General features: G+C 36.5%; 1 protein-coding gene across 2 annotated transcripts; it reads right to left on the bottom strand.

Moving 5' to 3' along the window:
* Positions 1-6,617: 6,617 nt before the first annotated feature.
* Positions 6,618-11,367, bottom strand: LOC121239823 (hydroxyproline O-arabinosyltransferase RDN2). 2 transcript variants are annotated; one of them, XM_041137155.1, is made up of 9 exons: positions 11,089-11,367; positions 9,711-10,293; positions 8,894-8,961; positions 8,618-8,810; positions 8,348-8,445; positions 8,165-8,234; positions 7,951-8,022; positions 7,590-7,703; positions 6,618-6,795 (listed from the first exon to the last, which is right to left on the bottom strand). In XM_041137155.1, exons 2-9 carry the CDS (start codon positions 10,128-10,130, stop codon positions 6,733-6,735), a joined length of 1,098 nt encoding a protein of 365 aa, XP_040993089.1. In that variant the 5' UTR covers positions 10,131-10,293; positions 11,089-11,367; the 3' UTR covers positions 6,618-6,732. The 2 variants fall into 2 exon arrangements, with proteins under 2 accessions (XP_040993089.1, XP_040993088.1); XM_041137154.1 differs by having other exon boundaries at positions 11,190-11,367.
* Between the last annotated feature and the right edge of the window lie 1,143 nt (positions 11,368-12,510).

The raw sequence follows: 12,510 nt of genomic DNA, 5'->3' as shown, positions 1-12,510 counted from the left end.
CGATGGAGAAGGACGTCTGGTACTGATCAACACGTGAACACGAGAAATTTTTTAGAAAAAAATGTAGAACAAGACGAGCATTCATCATCACAATCTTTGCATATTAATTATTATTTTTATTTAATAATTTATAACAATTGAATATTACGATTCACAGAACGAAAGTACTTATTCACTGACTTATCTGAAAGAATCTTTCTTTTTATAAGAGAAATATTTTTTGTCTCGAAAATAGATCCCCATTTTGTGTCTCAAATAACTTTTTTTTTTAAACTTAATAATTAAGAAAATGTTTTTTAATAATATTGTAAATTTTTTATTTTTTTAAAAAATATTTATAATGATTAAAAAAATACATGAAAAAATAAATAATAATAAAAAAGTAAAATAACTTATTCAGGATATTTATTCGGAATGCATTTTCGGTGAACGTAACAATACTCTTTTTATAATAGCCAATTCCTTAATATATGAGATTTTGTTAGCATTATTAAGCACATTGCATGGAGCACGTGTACACTTAAAATCATTTTTTTAATTATTAAATAAAAAAAAATTGAGACCAACTAGGACGGTTAAACGTTGGCTGCAAATAAGCTTTTCCCATAAAATATCCCCTCCCCTTTTGTCTTGATATAGGGTTTTATTTTTGGATTTGGACTGTGGCAGTGAGATCTACAGCAAGGCGAGCACAGACCTTTGTGATGGAACCTGGAAACGGAATTCTGGAAACAGTGAGCTGAGTAGAAGGTGGCTTAATTAAATGCAGATCATGCAAAGCAAATGGCCTCATGCATGCACTATGTTGATATCTTGTTTCACGGACCTACATGGACAAATCCATGTAGACAGTGCCGTGATGTAAATTTTTTAGAGCCCTCGGCAGTATTTCAGTGTGATTGTACAGTGGTGATTCGTACGTCTATGACGGTGAATAAAAATAAGTATTGTGAAAGTAAAAAGAGATAACATCAAGATTTACGTAGTTCGGCAATTATATGTTTACGTCTACGACGGTTTCGGGAGAGAAGTCTCCAGTATAATATATATGTTTACAATCATTCATGGATCCTCATATTTCACTTTACAGAGAAGGTTGGAGCTCTTCCTATCTGTAAAAAATCTCTCTTTAACCGTTCGTCTCTTCCTTGTCATTCTCTATATTTCATTAGTTCAGTAGTCCAGAAGTCCCCTTTAATGTTGTCTGGGTATCATCTTTTATAGGCTTGCCTGACCCCTACTATACATGCCAGCCTGCCTTGAGCTGGCAAAGGGTTATCTCTCTTGCATGAACCATTTGCCTTCTCCCCCTAATCTTTTAACACTTTACAGCTCTAATATCTCTCTTGTCTCCCTCTTTCCTATGACATTTGCAGTCCTTATATCTCTATTGTCCCCCTCTTTTGTCCCCTAGTGATATCTTGATGAGTTGGGCCTAATTTATAGGTTAGTGCATTTTTTCCCTTCACATAAGCCTGCTAATTTTTAGCACCATTTTGGGATTAGAAATTATAAAGAAAATTTGTTGTATTCCTATTTCCTCAATTTCTTTTTGCTCATATTTTCTCAGTTTCTTTTCGCTTCTATTTCCTCAGCTTCTTTTCGCTCTTATTTCCTTAGCTTCTTTTCGCTTCTATTTCCTCAGTTATTGGGAGATGGACTCAACTGCATATAGCACGAGCGTGGTGCTCTCGAGAGTCTAGTGACTCGGTTTTGTTTGATGGAGATTTCGTTTGATGGAGACTTTGCTGATGGAGATTTCGCTGATGGAGATTTCGCGGATGGAGATTTCGTTGATTTCCACATCACAAAAAATAATTGCATTAGTAAAATAAAATTCACATAATTTTTAAGAAAGATAAACCGCTAGGAGTGCCCTTTAGGGAGAGTCAGCTGGCGGAGCAGAGCAAAGCAGAATAGTAGAGTAGAGCAGCCGATCAGGGCCAAGCAAGGTAGCAAAACCGAGCCGAGCAGAAAAACTGAGCTGAGCATAAAAATTAATTCGAGCAGAAAAATTGAGCCGAGCAGAACAATAAAGTCTCATGCAAATTTGTGCAATTTTATCAATTTTGTTTGTGCGATTGGTTTGGTCCACCATGGGCTTCTCGTACATGGCAGACGTCATTTATGTAACTTAATGCACAAGTTGTGCAATTTCCTCTAGTATATGATTGATGTAGCCATGCGATGATTTCTGAGTTGAGGGAAATACGAGTAGGTAACATACGAGTAGGTGCTTCACATGCAAGTGAGTTTCCGAGCAAGAATCTGTGCATGTAGTGCTGAGGGAATCCATGCATGTATTTGCCGAACTGATTAGTTCGTTTATGTGGTTGCCTTGAGCTGGGGGACCCGTGTAGGAGCTGAGCAAGTTGAGGGACCTAGCTGAGGGGCATATGCATATAACTTCCAACCAGTGAGCCCTGAGCAGGTGGTTTTGTTTCGAACTGGTGGGCTGCTGGGAATTCCCGTGCAGGTTCTCTTCGTGCAGCGGTTTTTGAGTAGGTGCTTTTCATGAGTAATGATTTCCGAGCTGAAGGATCTGAGTTGATGCTTCACGTTCAGGTGAGTTTTCGAGCGAGAATTCATGCATGTCGAGTTGAGGGAATCCATGTCTGTTGTTTCTAAGCTACTAACTTCCAAGCAGGTTGTGCCGAAGTTGAGGTCGAGCTGTTTCTATGGCATTACTGGATGTGGTTCATGTGGAACCCTGCCCTAAGGGAGTGGCCGGTCAATGATCGGCTCAGAGGAGACAAACGACACCGGCACACCACATGGTGGGCGCCGGCCACCTCTCCCGTCGCGTAGTAGTTGGGCTACTGCATAGCACCATAAGGTTGTGCGTGTGGTGTGTTTCCGCTGGGGTCATTTCTAGGGTTGAAGTGTTGTTGGTGATGCTCCAACAGAGACAGACGGGGCCGGTGAGCCACATGGTGGGCGCTAGCCCCCCCTCTCCCATCATGTCGTGGCTGGGCTTCAGCTTGCTCTCCGTGCGCACGAGAGCACTGTTGACGACCATTTTGGTGGTGGTAGTGGCTTTGGAGCCAGTGTCTGCCAGCGGTCCAAGAGATGACCGCCAGTAGGTGACTGGGCTCGCAGTGTGGCGCCGCGAGCTCCAGGCACATAGGAAGCTGGGACCCTTGCACTCGCACAATGCACATGGGCCTAGCTTGTGGGCACTATTTACACATGCATTGAACATGCATGCTCATTCACTGTGCACTTAAGTGCATAATGCTTTATCTGAATATTGTGTAGGTTTGAAGAGTGTTTGTGTGTTACTGTGCACTTTAAGTGCATAGTATTCAACTTGTAACGTCCGGACAGCGTGATCTTTATGCATTCGGTTTTACTAGGTGCTTAATCGCTGCACAGTTCATTAGAATGAACTGAGCGCAATGGAGCTCGGCTCTCCACCTGGGCATGTAAAGATTCACTTGCCTCCTTTTTTATAAATGTAAAAATTCAAGAAAGCTGAGAATACTTATCTAGAGGAAGCTCCATTCTTTATTCGAAATTTATTTGGTACACTGGAAAAAATCATTATTCTTCCACCTTTATTGCGTTCATTTTCTGTGTTATCACAGCCTGTTTGTCTGCTCTTCCTTCCATCACTTCAGTTTGTTTTTCTTCACATTGCAAGCTCTAAGAGTGTGTTGTTGTCGGCCTACAAAGGACACGCTGATTATGAGACAACAGAGATCCCACAGACGGTGTCATTGTTGATGTCGTGTTTCACGGGTCTAGGCAAATCCACGCAGGCAGTGTCGCGATGTGAATTTTTTAGAGCCCCCGGTAGTGTTCTAGTACAACTGTACGGTGACGGTTCATACGTCCATGGCAGTGAATGGAAAATAAGTGTTCCTGTACACCAAGATTTACGTGGTTCAGCAATATGCCTACGTTCACGAGGATTTGGGGAGAGAAGTTTTCAGTATAATATATTTGTTTACAATCACTCATGGATCCGCATATCTCACTGTACAAAGAAGGTTGAAGCTCTTCCTATCTGTCAAAAATCCTTCTTTATCCGTTCGTCTCTTTCTCGTCGTTCTCTCTATTTCATTAGTTCAGTAGTCCAAAAGTTTCCTTTAATGTTGTCTGGGCATCCTCTTTTATAATCTTGCATGACCTCCTACTGTACATGTTAGCCTGCCTTGAGTTGGCAAATCTCCCTTGTGTGAACCCTTTGCATTCTCCCCCTAATCCTCTGACGCTTTACAGCCCTAATATTTTTCTTGTCTCTCTTTCGGCGCCACTGTTGATGTTGTGTTTCGTGGGCTTAGGCAAATCCATGCAGGCAGTGCCACGATGTGAATTTTTCGGAGCCCCTAGCAGTGTTTCGATTCGACTACATGGTGGCGGTTCATGCATCGATGACGGTGAATGAAAAATAAGTGTTGTGAAAGTAAAAAGAGATGATACCAAGATTTATGTGGTTCAACAATATGCCTACGTCCATGAGAGTTTGGGAAGGGAAGTTTCCAGTACAATATATCTGTTTACAATCACTCATGGATCCTCATATCTCACTATACATAAAAGGAAGTTGGCAAATCTCCCTTGCGGTAACCCTTTACCTTCTCTCCCTAATCCTCTGACACTTTACAATCCTAATATCTCTCTCGTCTCCATTTTCCCTTTGACATTTGCAGCCCTTATATCTCTCTTGTCCTCTTTTTTTATCTCTAGTGATATCTTGATGGGCTGGGCCAATTTATGGACTATTATATTTTTTTCCCTTTACACAGTAAATAGACCGCTTGGAGAAAACTTAAGTTTTTGAAAAAAGTGGTAAAATTAAGGCAGTTGTAGTTGTTACGTACTTGTGCGGAAACAAAGTTTAGATTCAGGCAAAAGCACTTTGATCCAAAAAATCTTGAAGAAAGTATGCAAATAGAAAGAGGTTTTATATATAAAAGCACTATGATCTACAAAAGAATTATACAAAAGTAATATCACAAATTGATATAGCTTCATCTGATCCACGTTAGATCTACTTTAAAATAAAAATAACTTTACAATTTGACGAATCACATCAAACCACGTTAGTTTATAGAATTAATTTTATATAATCTATTTGTGGCTAGAATAGTTTTCTTTTCTATGCGGGGTCCCATATGGGCCGTGCGGGATAGCCTGTCTGCCCATGTGGGGGCAGGGAAGATGGGGCTGGGGAAGATGGGGCCAGTGTAGTGGGCCCACTGACCACCTCTACCCTTTCCTCCAAAGTGATGGGTGTAGCATGTGTGTTTCGTACGAGTTTTGTTGTGTACGCATGCACAAAGAAAGAAAGACATACAATGGTCCAAAATCATCAACAAAGTGTGAGAATAGAAGATATTACTTGGAAGTGATAAGAGTTTATCGTGTAGCATCATGTGTGACGTCTTGGATGAGTCTTGTTGTGCAGGTATCATGTACTTGTCCAGATTTTTTTTTTTATTTTGTGTGGTTATAAATCTAATATATAATGTTTGCTGTCTAACCTTCGACTCTACTCATACCATGTGCTGTGTATATTGATACCAAAAACATTTCAGGCAATGAATCCGTCTGTCCAAGGACAAATTGCGCATGATTTTTCTGTCTATTATTCTTAGTTGATGCCTAATGTTCTAAATAAATCTTTATTAAATATTTAATTTACAAAATTATTTAAAACATATCACACCAATCTATGAAAACAAAATTTTCTTACAAATCAATAACGGTTTATATCACACTCCACAATTATAATTTTTTATAAGATATAAGAGTATTTTTTATATGATGCATAAATATTTTTTATAAGATGTGGAGTGTGAAATGATGAATAATAATTAATAAATAAAAATTTTCATGAAAATACTGCATAGTTTACGCCAACAAACACTCACAAGCTCACCCACGCCTTGCTGGTCCTGGTGTCACCCATCGTCATATCACGTCATGGGTTTGATTAATCTTATCCTCTGTGAAAAGGCCATCAAGCACATACCTTTGCCCGACTTTCGACATAATTTCTACCATTTTCTAACTTTACGAGTTTGATAGCCAAAACGAGGAGGTTTTTTTTTTTTTTTTTAGAGTTGTTTTTTCGTATTTAAGTGGGAATACAACATTTTTCCCATCTACAAATTCAAATGATTTTGACCCAGCCATACTGGGAGTGTTCCATTCAACAATCTAGACCTACTGACATATCTAGATCAGTTTGAAGAGTCGTTTCTAAGAAAATTGCATTCCCTAACTTGTGATTTGGATAGGAAGTCCATTTTGAAATAGAGAAATAATTTAATCACAAAGGATTATACAAAAATTATTCTACAAACTGAAATTACTTTATGTGATTTATTAGATCGTAAAATTATTTTTATTATAAAATAAATTTAATAAATCACATGAAATCACGTCAATTTATGAGATTATTTTTACATAATCTATTTATAGATGTAACACTTTTCTTTGAATTAATTATAGCGGGGAACAATAGTGCTATCAGGTCAACCATTTCCAGACTACAGTGGTTGTATTTGCCCAAGATCCAAAGAAAAGCAGCAAAACTATCTTCTTTATTTTCTTTATAGTTCATACTTGGGAACATTTAACATGGGGTCTGTGTGATGCATCACTGATTTTTTTTTTTTTTTTTTTTTATTGGGGGGGGGGGGGGGGGGGGGGGGGGTTACAAAGAGATAAAAAAAATTTCCTTTTTCTCAAAATCAGAGTTCCATGGGGGGTACCAAACATCTACTGTGTATCCCAATTAGGAATGTTTGCAGTTGCTTCATTCACCATCTTAACAAGGGTAACCTGTCAGAAGAAAAAAGCAAAGTGCAAATAATTATCTGGAGTCATAATTGCATACACAAAGGCAGAAGTACATGAATTCATAATACAGTATAGGAAATAGACTTGTCAAATACATACTCTACATTTCCTAATCCCAAGGATGAAGTTTCCTAGTTGAGTGTGTGTTTTTACATATCAACTGGTTCCAGCAATCTCTACATATTGCATTACAGACTAGTCCCAATCAAGCTCTCAGTATTTGACAGCTAAACAACCTGTATGGCACTCAATCCTCCTAATAAACCATAGCCTATGGGCCAACTGTTTCCCAAAATTGTTTTATTGGTTGTGCACCACCCTCTACTGTGACCACCCAACATCCACTTCAAGTTCTAGAATTTCTTCCAATCTATGTGATTATTGCACTTTCAGCCAGCATAGGCTACAAATGAAAGGAAGGGGGGAATAAATCAACAGTGGCAAAAGTGCCACTTTGAGCAGTGGTGGCCATCTCCCCTCTCCTACAGTTAAATAAGTTAGGAAAAAATGGCCAAAAGTGTAAGATAAAGGAGTGACGTGGGAAAAAAAAAAATGGCAGTCACCACAGAGGATTGAAAAAGAGAAGGAGCTCATATATGAACATTATTGCCGCATGTGCTTAAGAACCAAACACACAAACATGTGAAAGTGCATTGTCAGAAACACTACGGGATGGATGACAGATATAATGGAGCAAGCAGGACAGCAGCTTAGACTGAGAAATCTGCTACCTAGCAAGATTCAATTGAGCGAATACTAAACTAATATAGACATACCACACTTTCAGGGACACCCGGAGGGGGCAAGGAGAGGTTCCTTGGTGGAGGTCCACGTAGATGTGACCTCTTGTCAAATCGCCACTCTCCGATTTTCCCATATGTCAGCTCACCCTGAACAACAAGATTTCAGATAGTTCTTTGTATAAATTAAAATAGTGGGTCTCAGCTAATAAATAACACAGCTGCTGAGGTGATCTAGATTATTTAAGTTGATCTTGAATAATAGTATTTTGTGGATCTTATTGAAATGTATTTGAAAGTATAAAGTAGGTTGAAGTGAGTTTAACTTTTTATAAAAAATTGAAAAAGTAATAGGTCTCATGTAACCATGACCGAGCAAAATGGGAGAAAGTAATACCTTCAAGTTGTAGTCACACCCATAAGTGTAATGAATAATGAACTTTTTTCCAATTTCCAAATCCCAAGGGGGCTGAAAAAATCACACAAGGGAAGGCTTCTAAGAAGAGCTTCAATATATGCATATATAAATGTTGTATCAGGAACTTGCTGAAAATCCATGCAAAACCGGAAATCAACTGTGATCCAAATAAATTTCCTAAAAAGAGACATACCTGCAGCATGAAGTCTTTCCGAAGAATATGCTGCACACCGTGCAAAGCAGAAGCCACAGCATAGCCATACCTGGCTTCAACAAAGGAACAGAAGTGCTATACAAGTCCATATTGAAATAAAACTTTCTGCTATCAACTTTGCAAAGTGAACCCAACCAAAAGACAATTATATTCAACGCTTACATTTCCAAAACCCATCCAAAAGTTTTATCAGTCTCCGGGTCATCTTTCATTCTCAAAGAGACATTCATCCATGTAGGAGCAATCTTCTCCAACAAATCCTGAACAACAAGATGAATTGATCCACAAATGAAAATTCATTTACCGCTGGGTAAATAAAATAAAATCCATAGGTGAAAGGAAATTATCAACAATCCCATACAAGATTAACTTGGGAAAAGCTAGTGTTATTACATGGCAGACCCATATTTTAGTAGGCAAAAAGAGTTTTACCTTCTTGATAATTACAGGAGAATTGCCGATCGGATCAACATTTTTCACAGGGCCTGGATAGAACTTCCTTATAATTTTCTCATGCTGATCTGGCTTAATGTAGAAAAATGGAAAGGCAGCTGGATATCCGCCATGTCCCAAATTTGGTAGTGGCTTTACAAATATGTGATCCGGCTCTGCCATCAAAATGTATCTGCACCATAGTAGACAAACAGCCTTTTAAACCTTATGCAGGTATGTAACCTCATTTCAGATCCATAAATTTACGGAACTCACTCTTCCTCTATTGTAGCCTTTTCCAGCCATTGCACAAAGGCCCACGGTCTATTTAAAACAATGTATCCCTGAGACATATATGAAACTTATGTCAATAATGTCATGTTTAAACAATCACAATCAGACATAAATTCATTACCTCCACAGATCTGATCAACAGAGAGATGATAAGAATATTTAAGCAGACTTTCCAACCAGTAGGTTATAAGGACATAAACAAAACTATATGTATGGAGATGCAAGGTTTATACTTCATATGTGAATCTATCCTTAGTTGCTCGGTGTTTGCAGTAGTTATGGAAGGGAATGCAATGTTCAAACAAAGTCAATAAGGAGTTTAAACACAAATCATTTAAAAAGCTAAAAAGTTGTTAGAACTCCAACAATACTATTACTACATAAAATGCCACGTGAACAAGTCATGACATACAGGCAACTTACTTGAGCACATAGGACTAAATAGCATGGTTGAAAAGTTTAAGCCTATTCCATCATTACCACTGCCATAGGCACATAGAACAACACATCATTACCACTGCTATTCCAACTAAGTTCATGTTAAGATATTTTAGAATTAGAGAAATTATTCAAGAAAGCTGGTCACCATGATTATCACACATACCCCATACTAAAGGCTTGCTAATGAGAACATAATATGGTGCAAAACATGTACAAAAGAAGGTGACTCCTAAAAATATGTTTTACATAGACAGGAGGTAGGCTAAAGATCTTCAAACCCAAAAAAAAAAGGACAGGAATTATAGAACAAAATCAGAAATTAAGCAGCTGAAAATTATAGAATTGCAAGAAATCTCACCCTATCCATTCCAGCAGGAAGAGGATCAACCACAACAGTAGGAATCTCATCCATCAAGTTGTCGGGATTTCCTGAATGCAAAATCCGAGTGAACCCTCCCATCTCCGATCTTGGCAAGTCCTTCTGCTTCTTGTACCAGAAATACATAATGCGACACTGCCATTTGTTGTAAGGAGCATCAGTGGCTGTTAATGCAACATGGAAGAGTAGCTTGGCATTCTTCGGTTTCCTCACATTCTCTGGCATCTCAATAATGGGGTCAAATGATAATGCACCATCCGTATCAACAGGTGCCCATTTCCCTAAAGATCTATGGTCAAATATCATTGTTAACAAATTATATGTTGCAAAGAAAACCCCAAGAGACAATATTATCAGCAATATTGGTGAAGCTCGTCCCATGGTTTTCCTTCCACTCATACTAGTTAAAATAGTATCAAAATCCCAAATATCCCTAGCTCATAAGAGCACAAATTTCATATTCAAAACAGCTTCAAAACGAGACCCCTCAATTCCATTAAACTTTTCCCGATTTCCAAAATGATGAATCCACAGAATCCAACGATATTTAGCAGCAAGAAACCTGTAGTAAAACAAGGACAGAGGTTAATATGATGCATGGCAAACTAAGGCATAATAGGTTCACGTTTGATCTAGAGGAAAGATAATTTTGAACCAGAAACAAGCAAAATTTTCATCAGTCAGATTCAAAAATATACAAATATAGACCTATTAACCCATCCCTACTCCAATTCAACTTCCAGTAGATTTGAATTACCAATAAAAACCGTAATCTACTCAAAAGTGAGGACAGAACGTCAAATTGAAATCATCAAACCATCCCTTCCTATAGAATCTATAAATAAAATTTCACAACAAAATGATGGAAATGTTTATATTAAAGATCAATACGTTGAAAAGGACTTATCAAACCTATAAGATCCATTACATGCCCCAAATTCGCCACTAAGTGCAAACAAAAATGCAGTCACACAAAACGGTTCTCCGTAGTTTAGGAAAGAACCAGAAAATTCAAAGGCTTCCAAAGCTATATACAGACATGTGGAAGTCAAATTAAATGCCATGTTTAAAATAAATAAATAAAAATAGAAAGGGACGATTGAGCTGCTGAAAATTGGTCATAAACTCGAATCAAATACAACTAAACAAAAATTCATTAGATGAATTCACATAAAAATCGAACTATAAAAAAAATTAACGAATTCCGAGTCAAACTAAATTGAGACGTCAAAGTAGAGAAAAAAAAAAAAAACAAGAGAGAAAGCAAATTGCGAAAGCTCTACCGAAAGAGTCCATATGGGTACCCACGAAAGCTTCAGAAATCACCAAAAATGAACAAAGAACAAACAAACAAAACCTGAAACGTAAACGAGCGCTGAGTTGAGGAAACTCAGGATGATATGGAGTGTAAGAGCAATAGCATTGAAGAAAATGATGTTGCACTAAGCATTTTATTACCAGACGTGGATGCTAAGGAGAGGAGTGACCCTTGACGTGTGCTCAGAGGCAGAGAGATTCGAAGACGGGCTTCGGATCCATGGACTGACTAGATTTGGAAAGTTGGTCTTCTTCCCGGTGGAGGGGGTTTCTGACCTTTTAAACCATGTACTTGTGACGGGTTGTTTGGTCAAAGCACGGGATAATGAACTTATTAGATTTGTTTGGTTATTCAGATGGAACGACATCTGTTAAATAAAATATTATTGGGATGTAATTTTTTAATATTATTTTATTTTAAAATTTAAAAAATATTAAATTATTTTTAAAAAAATTAAATTATTTATTATATTTTATATAAAAATTTAAAAAAATTATAATGATGAGATGAAATAATTTAATAATATTATTTAGATTTTACTTTGTACTTTCCGCTCTTAACAAAATTCTAATTTTTTTAATCTATTATTTTCCACTATTTCTACACTGAGGTAATTAAATCTGAATTATTTAATTAAAAATAATTAAATTGTAAACATTCACAATAACAATTTTAGAAAAATGAAAGATCTAAGTTTAAGGGCTAATTTGAGTCTTTGAGTGAGAATATTCAACTATTATTTAATATTTTATTATTAATTTTAATTATTTATTATTATTATTTAATATATTATTATTATTATTTACAAAATATCGATATCATCTCTGTGTCCATCGAAACCTAATTCACGAGTTATTAGATTTTACGTTTTAATGCCTTCTACACGTTAGAATAGAAAAAAGATTTTCATGTTTTGGCAAAACTTTCAAGAATATAAAAGTATAGTTGTTAATTTTTATTATATGTTTTATATGTTAACATGGCCTAATATAATACGTCAAATTTATTTTATAATAAATAATTTATAATATGATAGATCATATTAAATCATATTAATATATAAAATGTGTAGATCAAATATTTTTTTTTTTTATAGATTATCTAAGTGTTGAAAAATATATGTTTTTTGGGTCACTGACAAATTTGATTGTAATATCCTGTATCTAATAATATAAGAGATAAATGTTTTTTTTTTTTTTTTTGACAAGTAACATAAGACATAAAATTGTTAGAAGAGGGAGTTTTTATAATAATTATTACGGGTCCTGCTATGTTGCCCGATAGCATTGACCGACAAAAGTGATCCATTTCGATGCCCGCACATGTATTTTAAGATGGGTAGTTCTACAAAGACGGATGTTGAATCGAGGAATTAAGATTTTTTTTTTTTGGTAATTTTTTTATATATCTTTAATTATTTTTAAAAATAAAAAATATCAATTCATTAATATTTATTTTTTT

Source organism: Juglans microcarpa x Juglans regia, chromosome 7D (genome assembly GCF_004785595.1).
Source record: "Juglans microcarpa x Juglans regia isolate MS1-56 chromosome 7D, Jm3101_v1.0, whole genome shotgun sequence".
Lineage (NCBI taxonomy): Eukaryota > Viridiplantae > Streptophyta > Magnoliopsida > Fagales > Juglandaceae > Juglans > Juglans microcarpa x Juglans regia.
Note: the sequence above shows the minus strand (reverse complement) of the source record. Positions and strands in the feature narration are given on the sequence as shown.